This window comes from Budorcas taxicolor, chromosome 3, assembly GCF_023091745.1.
Source record: "Budorcas taxicolor isolate Tak-1 chromosome 3, Takin1.1, whole genome shotgun sequence".
Taxonomy (NCBI): Eukaryota; Metazoa; Chordata; class Mammalia; order Artiodactyla; family Bovidae; genus Budorcas; species Budorcas taxicolor.
Window position 1 is genome coordinate 8,235,423 of NC_068912.1, and position 16,465 is coordinate 8,251,887.

General features: G+C 40.4%; 1 protein-coding gene across 1 annotated transcript; it reads right to left on the reverse strand.

Annotated features, from left to right (window-relative positions):
* Positions 1–572: 572 nt before the first annotated feature.
* DUSP12 (dual specificity phosphatase 12) lies at positions 573–6,859 on the reverse strand. The gene is made up of 6 exons (XM_052637659.1): positions 6,516–6,859; positions 5,479–5,592; positions 5,268–5,386; positions 4,381–4,477; positions 3,887–4,073; positions 573–988 (listed from the first exon to the last, which is right to left on the reverse strand). The coding sequence occupies exons 1-6, from the start codon at positions 6,857–6,859 to the stop codon at positions 812–814; spliced, it is 1,038 nt and encodes a 345-aa protein (XP_052493619.1). The 3' UTR covers positions 573–811.
* Positions 6,860–16,465: the final 9,606 nt, after the last annotated feature.

The following is a 16,465-nucleotide window of genomic DNA, read 5'->3' on the forward strand; positions in this document are numbered from 1 at the left end:
CTCTCACACACCAGGCTAAAAAGGTGATTGATATGCAGTTACTCCACATTTAATTTTCTTCATCATTAGAAACATACCTAACATTAATATATTTCTTTAAGCAGACTACTTCCAGAAGTATCTTAAACATGTTTTTCTAAAAACTCAGATAACTGGGATTCCAGAACAAAAATAGAAAAAAGACATTTTAGTCAGCATTTTACTGATGTCCTTTCCTTCTACATTTCCAAGAAAAATCCAGACTTAGGTAGCTTTACTTATGTCCCTTAAAAGAAAATGTCAAAACACATCCAAGCAAATTTGCTTTACATTTCTAGAAATAAACGGATGTCACTTAAATATGACAGTTTTAAGTTTTTGGACATTATTCTGTCCATCTAGAACTGAGGAATTCATAACTAACATTCCAAAAATCACAACTTTAAGGAAGTGACATATGTGTAATTATGGCTGATTTGCATTTTTCTACAGCAGAAACCAACACAAGATTGTAAAGCAATTTTCCTCCAATTAAAAAATAAATTTTTTTAAAGATGAGAAAAAAAATCACAACTTTTAATACATATGAAATAAAGAAAGTACCCAGGTTATAGAAGATTTTAATATCAAAGTATAATTTACATGATTAAAAAGTTCTGATTTCTATACAAAGTAATCTACTTGGACAGTATAAGAACCTGATAATGTATAATTTCTAAGTAACATCAAGTGATTTTATCTTCTCACGTTGCAAATGAAATGTTAATGGCCTAAAAACTACACAATCTGCCACGGATGACAATAAGGAAGAGTAGCACATATCAGCAAGTCATCAAATATAACAAGTTCCTGTTTTTCTTGTTTGTGATCCCCAAACCGGCAGCATTCTCGTTTCATCCACTCTGCTCTTATGTATTTGAAAAGCGGGTGCTATCCATCTGCCACAGGAGCACTGTTCACCATACCAGTTGAAAGAACCCAACTTGGCATTGCATTTGGGGCAGAGAAGCTAAAAGAAAACAGACATGTTACTTTTTCTTTCACTTTTATATAAAACAAGTAATTATCTTTGGTAACACAGATCATGGAAAGACATGGCTCACAGCTTCAAGGAGTTGATGATCTAATCAGTGAGATGAAATGTAATGGCAATTTACTATAATGGATAGTAGACTACAATAATTGTTAAGTTTACCTTGTACTCTGGGAGTATAGAGAAGGAATAGATTAATTCCAGAATGAAAGGAGAAAGGTGAAGACTGAGGCATGAAATAGAAGGTTTCATGACTGTGGCATATATGGTGACTTTTTTTTTTTTACCTAAAGACTTAAATTGTTGTTTCTAATTAGCGAGTACTAAGACTAGAGCGTTTCAAGCAAACAGCACAGTAACATGAGCATACCTGATCCACACTTTACATACACTCATCATAAACAAGGTGAGACAGAGAAATCTTTCATTATCCACACACTATATTATGTGTTTACCTTTAATCTAGCTATAAAGAAAGTCTGTACATAAAATTCAGAACTAAAATTGATTACACAAATATCTACAAGTTTTTAGTTTGACAAAAATACCATATTCCTCAAAACAATTAAACATAGAATTACTGTATGATCCAGTAATCCCAATTCTGGGTATATACTCAAAAGAAATAAAAGCAGGGACCGAAACAGTTATTTGTATACCCATGTTCACAGCAGCATTATTCCCAATACCCAAAGGGAGGGAGCAACCCAGATATCCGTGGATAGCTGAGTAGACAAACAAAATGTGGTCTACACATAAAATGGAATACTATTCAGCATTAAAAAGGAAGGAAACTCTGACACACGCTCCAACATGGATGAACCTTGAGGCCATTATGCCAAGTGCAATAAGCCAGCCACAAATTTATGAGGCACCTGGAGGAGTCATATTCATAAAAGCAGAGAGCAGAACAGTGGTTGCCAGGGACTGGAGAAGAGGGGGTGGGGGATTAGTGTTTAATGGGTATGGCATTTCAACTGGAGAAGATGGTGGTGATGGTTGCACAATGTGAACATTCTCAATACTACTGAATTACACACTAAAAATAGTTAAAATGGTAAATTTATGTTATGACTATTTTACCATAATTTTAAAAAACCACGTTCATAATATATGTATGTTAGGCCACTTGTGCTGTACACCTTCAACTTATTTTATTTTTTTTTACACCTTCAACTTACACAATGCTGTATATCAATTATATCTCAATAAACTGAAAAAAAAACTGTGTATCTCAAAGCCGAGATAAGCAACAGACTGGAGGAAACACCTGCATTATATGAAACACTAGACTACAGAAACAGCTCCTGAATTCCTTAGAAAAAGACAAAACCCATGGAAATGCACCAAGGAGATGAAGGAAATTTCCTACAAAACAAAGTATAAATGCCTGATAAGTAGATAAAGATGCTGGTCTCAGCAGTAGTCATAGAGATTCAAATTAAGACACCTTAGGATTAATGAATTTTTTCATCTCATCGACAGACAAAACCTTACTGATTTTATAATATCCATATGCCAAAGGTATGGGGAAATGAGTACACGCATTCAACGCTAGTGAAAGGCAAATCTGTGTGGGCACTGTTAAGGTCAGCCCAGAATATTAGTAATATTTAAAAATGTACACTCTTCAAGCCAGAATTCCACTTTTAGGTATATATTCTTTACGAAAATAAATTTACATATAAGTATGCACATATGTGACCTAGAATATTTCATAAAAAAATAAAATAAATGCCTTTATCTTGGGTGCTTCCCAGATTAAATAAAAGCAGCAAGGGAATTCCCTGGGCATCCAATGGTTAAGACTCCACGCTTTCACTGCTGAGGGCCAGGGTTCAATCCCTGGTCAGCAAACCAGGAACCCACAAGCCACAAGAGGCAACTAAGATAAATAAAAACAGCAAGGCAAAAACATAAGCTGCCACAAAAGAAAAAACAGATAAAGTGGACTTCAACAAATAGTATCAAGAGTAGGAAGTGACTTCTGTACAAGGTTTATTTGGTAGCGATAAAAATGGTGACAGATTCTAAAACCTGTGAACATACTAAAAACCACTGAACTGTACACTTTCCATGGGTGAATTATATGGCAAGTGAATTATATCTCAATAAACCAGCAGCATCTGAAAACATGGGTTTGAATATAGGGTACCCCCTTCTAGGCAAGACATCAACTAATGTAGATTAAGTTTCCTCGTATATAAAATGTAAATATATATATCTGTTCCATTTTATAAAATTATTGTATTCTTCAAATGAAATACAGTGAGAGTTTCATAAAAACTCACTATACAAACTTACATAATCTTTAAACATCATTACATCTTAGATTAAGAATATCTTTACATTAATATCAAGTAAACCTAAAAGAGTTGTAGCTGTCACAGGATGCTCATATGAGCTGCATTCTTTAGAATTAGTAAGAAATGAAAAAGAATCTCATAACAAACATATAAAACTAAAAGAATCAAGAAAACAGAGATACATAGAGCCAAAGGAGAAAAAAAGATTAAGAAGAAATTTTAAATCTAATTTTAAAATCCATGATTTTCTCTACTTCTTACAAAGCTCAAGTTTTGCTAAATATTTTCTAATTTGTCTTAATTTGAAAAAATATAAACAAGAGACTTAAAAGGAATTAACTGAGACCAAAAGCTCTCAACCAAAAAATGGATCATTATTTTGGATCACTTGGTTTTTATTTAACTAATTTATCTTTGATAGAATCTTGCCTATACTACAAAGATATAATCTTTAGAAAGAAAGCAGTTAAGATGGAGTAAAACACTAGTTAAAGTATGGTTTAAAATGAAAGAAGGAACAGAATACAAATGACATAATAAAACTAAAGAAAGTAAAATGTGTTCTCACCTGTCCATCCATCACTCCCAACAAAGTGGATTCCATCCACTGTACAGGTTCAATGAAGTAAGATGTACACTGAGCCTGACTCCCTGTGGAAAGCATGAGGGATGCCGTCATCCTCTTGTGGGCAAAGGCTGTAGGACCACTTCCTTCATTATGATCCAAAATGCTAGAACTTCTAAATAAAGATCGCCTACAATCCCCAAAGAAACAAAAACATTTATGATTTCCAAAAGGATGGAAAAAGAGATTAAAAGTGCACTATTTCTTAGAGAGCAAGTTAATATAACAATGATTATGCTGTTTTAATTTTTGATAACCTCTACAAGTAACCAGATAACTTTTAAGAATTCATATTTTTCTTGAAACCAGATCTGAATATGAAATTTCTGTATTATTCCATTAAACAAATTCTTCCTACAAGATTTTAAGAAACTGAAACTTTCAGTACTTTTCTACTGAGACAAAGTAAAATTTCCAGAGGATACAAAATATTTTACCTGCACTTTCTACATTTGTAGAGACCCCCATCTTTCAATCCTTGTGAAATGGCAGATGGGTCAACAGCAAAGAGTTCTTGAGGTAAGTTCTGCAATTCTACGTAACATAAAATGTATCCATTTGTCAAAATCAACTCTGCATTTTCAGACAAAATTCAGTTTGTGTCAAATTGAGGCAAGCTGCTCAGTGGTAAAGAATCCACATGCCAATACAGAAGACGCAGGTTTGATCCATAGGTTGGGAAGATCCCCAGGAGAAGGAAATGGCAACCCACTCCAGTATCCTTGCCTGGGAAATCCCATGGACAGAGGAGCCAGTCCATGGGGTCACAAGAGAGTCAGACACAACTTAGCAACTAAACAACAAAATGCTAATCTCAGAAATTAAAAAAAATCTCCCCTGTTGAGCAATGAGGACGAGGTGGGAGAGCACAGTGATGCAGCCCTTGGCTTCCAGGCACAGACTGCCTGACTTCAAATTCGAGCCAGCCAGTTACAAACCATGTGACCCTGAACAACCTATTTCTTGCTAAACCATGGTTTCAAAATGAAATAAAAGTACCTGCTTCAAAAGTGAAATAATGCACCTGAAGCATCTAGCGTCAGAGTAAACTACATCTAGAAAAGACTGAATGTGCTGCGCTTAGCTGCTCAGTTGTGTCTGACTCTTTGCAACCCCATGGACTATACAGCCCACCAGGCTCCTCAGTCCATGGGATTTCCAAAAGCAAGAATACTGGAGTAGGTTGTGATGACCTCCTCCAGGGGATCTTCCCAACCCAGGGATGGAATCCAGGTCTCCCACATTGCGGGCGGATCCTTCACCCAGGCTGAGCCACCAGGGACACCCACAAAGGACTGAATACATACTGCCAATTATTACTTACCTGGATACTTCTCTGTAACCTTTTGTAAACGATATTGTTTATAAACTGCACTGGAGGTATCTACTTCACAGCCCATTGCCTGGTATAATTTCAGTTGCCACTCAAACCCCTCATTCATCCTGTAAGGGCAAACAGATACAGAGTTAAATTTTCTTTAAATAAATAAAACTGCATCACAAAAGCAGAATTATTACGGTAACAAGTAACTCACTTGGCCTCTGGCTTGACAGACTTAAGGTTTTCATAGGCTTTTTCAAAGGTAAGCTGGTCAGTCTTCATTATAAAAGCGGTTATGACAGTCACACTTCGACTGACCCCTGCATGACTGAAAAAGAAAGTGGACTTCAAAATATCAAACAGCAACAATTACAAAAACAAAAAAACCCACCCCCTATAAATGGTAAAGTTTGGGGTCCACTTCTTGTCTGCTTCTTCTACTCAAGTAAATCCTTTGCCTCTGAAATACTACTGCTGTACAAAAGAAGTATTCCTTTACTTCCTTATTCATTTTTAATTCTGAACCATGTGAATGCATTACCTACCGAAAAATAATTACACTAATTTTTTAACATCTTATAATGGTTTCAGAACAAATCTAAACTCTTTTGCTCTTGGTTTTAAAGGCCCTGGAGATCTGGTCCCAAACTTCTATTTTATCACTACCTTATGTTCTTTATGTAATATTTATAACAAAGGCTGGCTGTAAAATTGCTGACTCAGTAAGCGTAAACTTGTAATTACACTCTTTCTGCCACTGCTACGTACTAATCAAATTTTCTCTCCCCAAATCTCCCCTACATCGGCCACGCCTGCCTCAAACAAAAACAATGAAAACAGCCTGTTCTCCCTCTGAAGTCTGAATAACCTTAACCTCTATTACAATAATCTCTCTTACTACACACCTCGCATCCTAGTCCGCATTTCCTCAGTATGTGTCTGGCTACTCGAGAAGAGATTTAAAGTCTTTAGATGTAGAGACTTAGTCATTTATCTGAAGATTCCTCCTACCCTCGAAAACTCAGCGGCTGCAGAATGAACCAACACAAACAAAATGAATGAAAAGCCTGCGCGTCGTCAAGGGACCGTGTCCTGCCCACTCCTCTCTCTGACACAAGCCTACGCAAGAGGATGGAGGTCCCAGCGGCCCGACAGCCCCCTGGTCCTCTTCTGGGCCCTGGGAGGGAAAGGGTGAGGAGGGCCAGGGTAGAAGCGCGGCGGGTCGCTCTCCCCACGGACGCGACCACTCACCAGTGCACCAGCACCGCGCGGCCCTCGGCGCGAGCCTGGACGATGAAGGCCACACAGCGGTCCAGATGACTGAGCAGGTCGGTCTCGGGTCTGTCCAGCGCTGGCACGAAGAGACTCCGTAGACCCTCGACCCCAGCCCCCGTTTTGAAGTTAGGCTCCTCCGAGTCCACCGTCAGCACTGCCGTGACGCCCGCCTCCCTCAGGTGGTCTGGCTCCGCGACGGCCGCGGCTCCACCCAAGAACAGCCCCGGACGCACTTCCAGCATGTGCCTGGCAGAGCGGGCCCGGCTCCGGCCGCTGGTCTGGGGCTCGCAGCCATGGCTCCCGTCCTGCGCCTCCAACATGGCGGCGCCCGGAGGCCGGGCTGCGGCGGGCCCTACCACCGAGTAGGCAATCGGCTAGAACGTCGTTATTGTAGGACCAGCCGGTCTGAGTTGCGCCGCTCCTGCCTCGGAGGATTTCGTCGACCGCGGGAACGCGGATTTACTGGGGAAGGTGACGGGACTTCGGCCTGGGCGGAGCTAAACCCCATTGCAGCGGCTTCCGAACGCTAACGCAAATACCTACAGGGTTTCTCAGGCTCTTAGTGTTGAGATTTTACTACATTTATGCAGAAGCAGAAAATTGATTCAAGTTGAAATGATGGTCCCACCAACTGAAGCAGTACCATAATCTTCTACATTTGAAATACAACACTTTTACAGTACGTATGAAACCATTTGTTTGTAGTTCTCTTGTGACTTTTTACTTTTTTTTTCTTTTAGTGCCCCCCCTTTTTTTATTGGTATGTGACTTCTTGTTGGTGTATATTATTCTGTATATTTGAAAATATTGATCCCATGGTTTTGTGCCAGTGCACTCAAAGACCACCCAGAATCCAAGTGTAGTTTTAAATAAATTGAGTTTATTACTCAATCATGAACTGTATAATTTTGGGAAATGCAGGTCTTAAGACAATGTTTACTTCAGTTCAGTCGCTCAGCCGTGTCCAGCTCTTTGCGACCCCATGAATTGCAGCACGCCAGGCCTCCCTGTCTATCACCAACTCCTGGAGTTCACTCAAACTCATGTCCATTGAGTCGTTGATGCCATCCAGCCATCTCATCCTCTGTCGTCCCCTTCTCCTCGTACCCCCAATCCCTCCCAGCAGCAGAGTCTTTTCCAATGAGTCAACTCTTCGCGTGAGGTGGCCAAAATACTGGCGTTTCAGCTTTAGCATCAATCCTTCCAATGAACACCCAGGACTGATCTCCTTTAGGATGGACTGGTTGGATCTCCTTGCAGTCCAAGGGACTCTCAAGAGTCTTCTCCAACACTACAGTTCAAAAGCATCAATTCTTCGGCGCTCAGCTTTCTACACAGTCCAGCTCTCACATCCATACATGACCACTGGAAAAACCATAGCCTTGACTAGACGGACCTTTGTTGACAAAGTAATGTCTCTGCTTTTGAATATACTATTTAGGTTGGTCATAACTTTTCTTCCAAGCAGTAAGCGTCTTTTAATTTCATGGCTGCAATCACCATCTGCAGTGATTCTGGAGCCCAAAAAAATGAAGTCTGATACTGTTTCCACTGTTTCCCCATCTATTTCCCATGAAGTAATGGGACCAGATGCCATGATCTTCGTTTTCTGAATGTCGAGCTTTAAGCCAACTTTTTCACTCTCCTCTTTCACTTTCATCAGGAGGCTTTTTAGGTCCTCTTCACTTTCTGCCATAAGGGTGGTGTCATCTGCATATCTGAGGTTATTGATATTTCTCCCGGCGGTATTGATTCCAGCTTGTGATTCTTCCAGCCCAGCGTTTCTCATGATGTACTCTGAATATAAGTTAAATAAGCAGGGTGACAATATACAGCCTTGACATACTCCTTTTCCTATTTGGAACCAGTCTGTTGTTCCATGTCCAGTTCTAACTGTTGCTTCCTGACCTCCATACAGGTTTCTCAAGAGGTCAGGTGGTTCCCATCTCTTTCAGAATTTTCCACAGTTTATTATAATCCACATAGTTAAAGACTTTGGCATAGTCAATAAAGCAGAAATAGATGTTTTTCTGGAACTCTCTTGCTTTTTCCATGAGCCAGCAGATGTTGGCAGTTTGATCTCTGGTTCCTCTACCTTTTCTAAAACCAGCTTGAACATGGAAGTTCACGGTTCACGTATTGCTGAAGCCTGGCTTGGAGAATTTTGAGCATTACTTTACTAGCGTGTGAGATGAGTGCAATTGTGCAGTAGTTTGGGCATTCTTTGTCATTGCTTTTCTTTGGGATTGGAATGAAAACTGACCTTTTCCAGTCCTGTGGCCACTGCTGAGTTTTCCAAATTTGCTGGCTTATTGAGTGCATCACTTTCACAGCATCATCTTTCAGGATTTGAAATAGTTCAACTGGAATTCCATCACTTCCACTAGCTTTGTTCATAGTGATGCTTTCAGAGGCCCACTTGACTTCACATTCCAGGTTGTCTGGCTTTAGGTGAGTGATCTCACCATTGTGATTATCTTGGTCGTGAAGATCTTTTTTGTACCGTTCTTCTGTGTATTCTTGCCGCCTCTTCTTAGTATCTTCTGCTTCTGTTACGTCCATACCATTTCTGTCCTTTATTGAGCCCATCTTTGCATGAAATATTTCCTTGATATCTCTAATTTTCTTGAAGAGATCTCTAGTCTTTCCCATTCTGTTGTTTTTCCCCTATTTCTTTGCCTTGATTGCTGAGGAAGGCTTTCTTATCTCTCCTTGCTCTTCTTTTGAACTCTGCATTCAGATGCTTATATCTTTCCTTTTCTCCTTTGCTTTTCACTTCTCTTCTTTTCACAGCTATTTGTAAGGCCTCCCCAGACAGCCAGTTTGCTTTTTTGCATTTCTTTTCCATGGGGATAGTCTTGATCCCTATCTCCTGTACAATCTCACGAACCTCTGTCCATAGTTCATCAGGCACTCTATCTATCAGATCTAGTCCCTTAAATCTATTTCTCACTTCCACTGTATAATCATAAGGGATTTGATAATCATAAAAGAATCATAAGAGAATGTTAGGAAGATCCTATTACAGGATTTTGGGCTTCCCAAGGGGCACCAGTGGTAAAGAACCCGCCTGCCAATGCAGGAGACTTAAAAGACCTGGGTTCAATCTCTTGGGTCCAGAAGATCCTCTGGAGGAGGGCATGGCAACCCACTCCAGTATTCTTGCCTGGAGAATCCCATAGACAGAGGAGCCTGGCGGGCTACAGTCCATAGGGTCGCAAAGAGTTAGACACAACTGAAGCGACTTAGCATGCATACAGGATCTGAGCTTACATTAGATGAGTTAGGGCTAAGGGGCTATGGAAGCAAGACTTTGCTCTGGATTGGATGCTGTCAGGAAGTGGAGGTGATTCTATGATTCAGTATGTTAATACATCTTACCAAAGGGAAAGAAGGCTAGAGAGACACTAAAGCTGTTATTGGTCAAGAAATAGCAGTCATGGTACTTGCATAATGATGGAAACATGGGGCAATGCAACGGAATAGAGCGCAGAAATAAACCCTTACATATGTGCACAAATGATCTCTGGCAAGGGTGCCGTGACCAAACAATGGTTTTGTCAACAACTTTTTGGACATGACACCAGAAGCAATAAGTGGGACTATATCAAACTGAAAAGTTTCTGCATAGCAAAAGAAACAGTCAAAAAAAGGAAAGGGCAATATACAGAATGGGAAAAAATATTTTCAAACCATATATCTGATAAGGAGTTAATATCCAAAATATATAAAGAACTCATACAACTCAACTGCAAATAAAAATAGAAAATGGGCAGATAAACTGAAAAGATATTTTTTTTCTAAAGAAGACATACAAATGGCCCACAGGTACATGAAAAGATCCTTAATATCACTACCCAGCAGGGAAATATAAATCAAAACCCTGATAAGATATCACCTCACACTTGTTAGTATGGCATTAAAAAAAAAAATAGGTAGCATGTTGGTGAGGCTGGTGGAGAAAAGGGAAACCTTGTGCATTGTTGGTGGGACTATAAATGGATATAGCTACTCCGGAAACAGTATGGAAGCTCTTCAAAAACTTAAAAACCAGAGCTACCATATAATGCGGCAATCCCATTTCTGGATATATGTCCAAAGGAAATGAAATTAGAATCTTACAGAGATATCTGCACTCTCGTGTTATTCACAACAGCCAATATATGGAAGTGACCTAAATGTCCATCTAAGCATGGATGGTAAAGATGTGATTTTTTTTATATTATGAATATATATTCATATATATGTGAAGATATTCAACATATATGAATATATATTGACTATATATATGAATGAATATATATGAATATTGAATGAATGAATATATATGAATATATATTATTTAGCCAAATGAAAGTAGGAAATCCTGCCATTTGTGATAACATGAATAGAACTTTGAGAGCATTATGCTAAGTGAAATAAGTCAGAGAGAGAAAAACAAATATTGCATCATATCACTTACATGTGGTAACTGAAAAAGCTAACTCAGAAACAGAATACAATAATGGTTGCCTAGGGCTGCAGGGAGGGAGAATTGAAAAGTTGGCCAATTGGTATAGTTTCTGTTTTTCAATGAAATGGTTAAGAGTAAATTTTATGTTTTTTCATCATATTTTTTAATAGCAGTTAGTCATTTTAGCTAAAATAGAGGTATGTTTGGTATTTTGTAATTGGACAATGTTCATGTTCTATCTTATTCAGACATAATGATGCTGGTCTTTGTCTTACTTCATTATGATCTCAGAGTTGCCTTGTCTGATGTTGTTTTTCTATGAAGTTGTTTATGTTCAGCAGGACAGGAAAAAACACCTAACTGTGAGTGCCTGGCCAACTATAGCAACACTAAGGAAGATCTACTTCATAGTACCAAGCCAGCTTCTGGATGCCAGGGGTCTGCTTTTCTCTTTCTCATATATGACTTTATGATTTTCAAAGAGATTGAGACTTGGGGCAGGAACACTTGACCCCCATCTAAGTCAAGGGAGGAAGCAGCAACTACCTGTGCTTGGAAACACTTAAGTGGGCAGCCTGTAGGGATAGAGGAAGAGTGGTATCTTCCCTTACTCCTACCACAGGCTCTGAACCTCTTAAGGGTAAGAACTTTGCCTTTTCATCTTTGGGCTAATGATGCTTATTATTCAGTCTTTCGAATGTTAGAAATGAAGGGAAAGGAGTACCAGAAAAGACACTGTACACTTCCCTTTCAGTGTCATATCCTTCCCCATCCCAAAGGCTTTATCTCAAAGGCTCACTCAGTGTTTTTGCTGCAGAGTCATGTTAGCAATCTTCTGAGACCTTGGTTGAATCAACTCAACCTTTCTCACTTTATGGTCCTGGAAATATCTCCTTTGTGTCAGGCTCTACAGTAGATGCTGAAGCTACAAAATGAATAAGAGTCAACTGGAGTAAAATATTAAAAAAAAATAGCCTAATAGTGTTTTGACAAGAGCAAGGGCAAATCATTAAGAAGAATGCCAGGGGTGGCATGTAGGGAATATATTAAAAATACTGAAATATATGTATCCAACTATTAACAATGGTTATTTCTGGGAGCTGACATGAAGAGACGTACATGATAGGGTTTATACACCTCTTCCTGTATAATTTCTTAATACACTTCTTTCTGTATAACAGTACATGAACCGTGAACTTCCAGATGTTCAAGCTGGATTTAGAAAAGGCAGAGGAACCAGAGATCAAATTGCCCACATCCTCTGGATCATGGAAAAAAAAACAAGAAAATTCCAGAAAAACATCTACTTCTGCTTTATTGACTATGCCAAAGCCTTTGACTGTGTGGATCACAACAAACTGTGGAAAATTCTTCAAGAGATGGGAATACCAGACCACTTGACCTGCCTCTTGAGAGATCTGTATGCAGGTCAGGAAGCAACAGTTAGAACTGGACACGGAACAACAGACTGGTCCCAAATAGGAAAAGGAGTACATCAAGGCTGTATATTGTCACCCTGCTTATTTAAGTTATATGCAGAGTACATCATGAGAAATGCCCGGCTGGATGAAGCACAAGCTGGAATCAAGATTACCAGGAGAAATATCAATAACCTCAGATATGCCGATGACACCACTCTTATGGCAGAAAGTGAAGAAGAACTAAAGAATCTCTTGATGAAAGTGAAAGAGGAGAGTGAAAAAGTTGGCTTAAAACTCGACATTCAGAAAACTAAGATCACAGCATCTGGTCCCATCACTTCATGGCAAATAGATGGAGAAACAATGGAAACAGTGTCAGACTTTATTTTTGGGGACTCCAAAATCACTGCAGATGGTGACTGCAGCCATGAAATTAAAAGACGTTTGCTCCTTGGGAGACAAGCTATGACCAACCTAGACAGCATATTAAAAAGCAGAGACATTACTTTACCAACAAAGGTCCATCTAGTCAAAGCTATGGTTTTTCCAGTAATCATGTATGGATGTGAGAGTTGGACTATAAAGAAAGCTGAGTGCCGAAGAATTGATGCTTTTGAACTATGGTGTTGGAGAAGGCGCTTAAGAGTCCCTTGGACTGCAAGGAGATCCAACCAGTCCATCCTAAAGGAAATCAGTCCTGAATATTCATTGGAAGGACTAATGTAGGAGGTGAAACTCCAATACTTTGGCCACCTGTTGCGAAGAGCTGACTCACTGGAAAAGACCCTGATGCTGGGAAAGATTGAAGGCGGGAGGAGAAGGGGACAACAAAGGATGAGATGGTTGGATGGCATCACCGACTCGATGGATATGAGTTTGAGTAAGCTCTGGGAGCTGGTGATGGACAGGAAAGCCTGGCGTGCTGCAGTCCATGGGGTCGCAAAGAGTCAGACACACCTGAGCAACTCAACTGAACTGTATAATTTGAATCTTTTCAAGAAGTATTATTAAAATTATTCATTGTTAACAATCATAGATATTTACATTCTGGAAAAATGGAGGAGGGGGAGAATTAAGGGTTAATCTCCTAGACATTTTATTCAGTTCAGTTCAGTTCAGTTCAGTCGCTCAGTCGTGTCTGACTCTTTGTGACCCCATGAATCATAGCACGCCAGGCTTCCCTGTCCATCACCAACTCCCGGAGTTCACTCAAACTCATGTCCATTGAGTCGATGATGCCATCCAGCCATCTCATCCTCTGTCGTCCCCTTCTCATCCTGCCCCCAATTCCTCCCAGCATCAGAGTCTTTTCCAATGAGTCAACTCCTCACATGAGGTGGCCAAAGTTTTGGAGTTTCAGCTTTAGCATCAGTCCTTCCAATGAACACCCAGGACTGATTTCCTTTAGGATGGACTGGTTGGAACTCCTTGCAGTCCAAGGGACTCTCAAGAGTCTTCTCCAAGCCACAGTTCAAAAGCATCAATTCTTCAGTGCTCTGCTTTCTTCACAGTCCAACTCTCACAGCCATACATGACCACTGGAAAAACCATAGCCTTGACTAGACGGACCTTTGTTGGCAACGTAATATCTCTGCTTTTGAATATGCTAGGTTTTGAATATGCTATCTAACTTTCCTTCCAAGGAGTAAACGTCTTTTAATTTCATGGCTGCAATCACCATCTGCAATGATTTTGGAGCCCCCAAAAATAAAGTCTGACACTGTTTCCACTGTTTCCCCATCTATTTGCCATGAAGTGATGGGACCAGATGCCATAATCTTAGTTTTCTGAATGTTGACTTTATTAAGGTAGCCTAAATCATTCCATCAGCTTTATTAGTTTTCTGTTGGAAATTAGCTTTTTTCCTCAACTCCTTAAAATGAATGTAGGTTCCTTCAAGGATGGGAATGAGAGACATATCAGAATTGTTACTAAACACTCATATAGCCTGGCTCAGTGTTTATCTGTATCTGGGTGAATAATACCTCAATTCCCAAAGCTGAAAGGTATTTACCAGCTTCTGTATTTGTATGCCTGGCCACCAGGTGGCACCATGTGCCCTTTTGCAAAATATATTTTCTTAACTTCCCTTAACTCCAGTATTCTTGCCTGGAAAATCCCATGGACGGAGGAGCCTGGTAGGCTGCAGCCCATGGGGTCGCAAAGAGTCAGACATGACTGAGCGACTTCACTTTCACTTTTCACTTTCATGCATTGGAGAAGGAAATGGCAACCCACTCCAGTGTTCTTGCCTGGAGAATCCCAGGGACGGGGGAACCTGGTGGGCTGCCGTCTCTGGGGTCGCACAGAGTCGGACACGACTGAAGCGACTTAGCAGCAGCAGCAACCTCCCTTAAAAGAGAGAAACGCATATATGGCAACCTGCAACAAAAGCTGGATATTTGGCCCAGGGAAAGAAATTTGTCTTTAGAGAGGGAGCTGGGTTGCTTCTTGTCAAGGAGAGGAGAAGAGGCTCTATGCCTCTACCTGGCATTGGTAGGCTCAGGCGTGCACTACCCCCAACACACACACAATTTATCTGTTCATTTTATCAGGAGCAAGCCTATATCATTGATAGACATGAATTAAGCAAAAATTCTAAGAGATATTCAAGTATGTGGTGGCTTGCATTTTAAAAAGACATCACTCATTCTATATAACAAGGCCTAAATCAGATAAGAATACACATCACCCTACCTTTCCATTTACGGTTGCTTTCAGAATGTTTCATCATCTAGAGCACAGTCACAAGTATGATTTAACACTTTCACCTTTGAAAATACTTGCTGTAAGTGCATATTTATGCTGAGCAATGAGTAGGGAAATTTCCCCTCTTCTGTCCCATCGCCTCCCCATCATGGTCCAAAGACAAGTTCCTCTTTTTATCTCCAGCATGCTGCCTGGGCCCTCCTAAACCCAGTGAATTATCAATAAATGTTTGTCAATTATCTTCTTAATGGAACTTAAGATCTGGGACCGTTATGGAGATACACATGAAATGTACTTTAAAGCCTCCAAATTAAAATGTGGAACAAAACTATAAATGGTGACAATAACATTATTTTGTCTGTGTTCGTGAGTAGAGGGTGGACACCTAGAAAGTGATGGGTTCAGATTTGACACTGTCTTTGAGGCATATAGAGAAAACCCAGGTCTGATCCCACGCTGCTTCTGACTCTGTTACCTACCAATATGTAATCATGTGCCTGTAGAAATTTATATGATTTCTCTAAGCCTCAGTTTCTTCACCTGCAAAATAGGAATGCTGTGCTGTGCTGTCCTTAGTTGCTCAGTTGTGTCTGACTCTTTACCACCCTGTAAACTGTAGCCCGCCAGGCTCCTCTGTTGATGGGGGATTCTCCAGGAAAGAATACTGGAGTGGGTTGCCATGCCCTCCTCCAGAGGATCCTCCCAACCCAGGGATCGAACCCTAGTCTCCCACAGCAAAATAGGAGAAATTATAGCCACATTGCAGAGTTCTAATAAGAATTAACTCATCAACATGTGTTATCACTGAGAGAAAGAAATCCCAAGCTGCACCATTGCCCCTGAAGCTGCTCGTAGAGGATGCCGCGCAGGAGAGGCTGAGCTGTGGCGAGGGAGAAACGACCGCAGATGGCATGTCCTGAGGAAGCTGGTGAGCAGAGATAAACCACTGAGCGTCACCAGTCCAGGAATTCAGTGGTCATGAGACTTGGCGGTAAGAGCACTCTAACTACCCATCCTGCTTCAACCACATTCTGAAGTCACGTATGAATGTAGAGTCTATGTCTTGTAAAAATGTGTCCTCCTTCCCTAGAAGGGTGCCTGTTGTCAAGATTCTGAGGAAATAACATCACCATGAAACCCTGGGAACAGAGATGACTGAAGCAAGTTGAAACCCCCTCCTTATGTAAGGATAGCTTGGTCCACGGACCCAACAACTTCCCCTGCCTTACTCCCAACTGTGTCCCCCACCCACCCATAATATTTGAAAGCTCATCGCATTTGGGGACGAGCCATGTGAGAAACACTGGGGCAGGAACTGGTTAGTGATATTTGGGTTGTGCTCT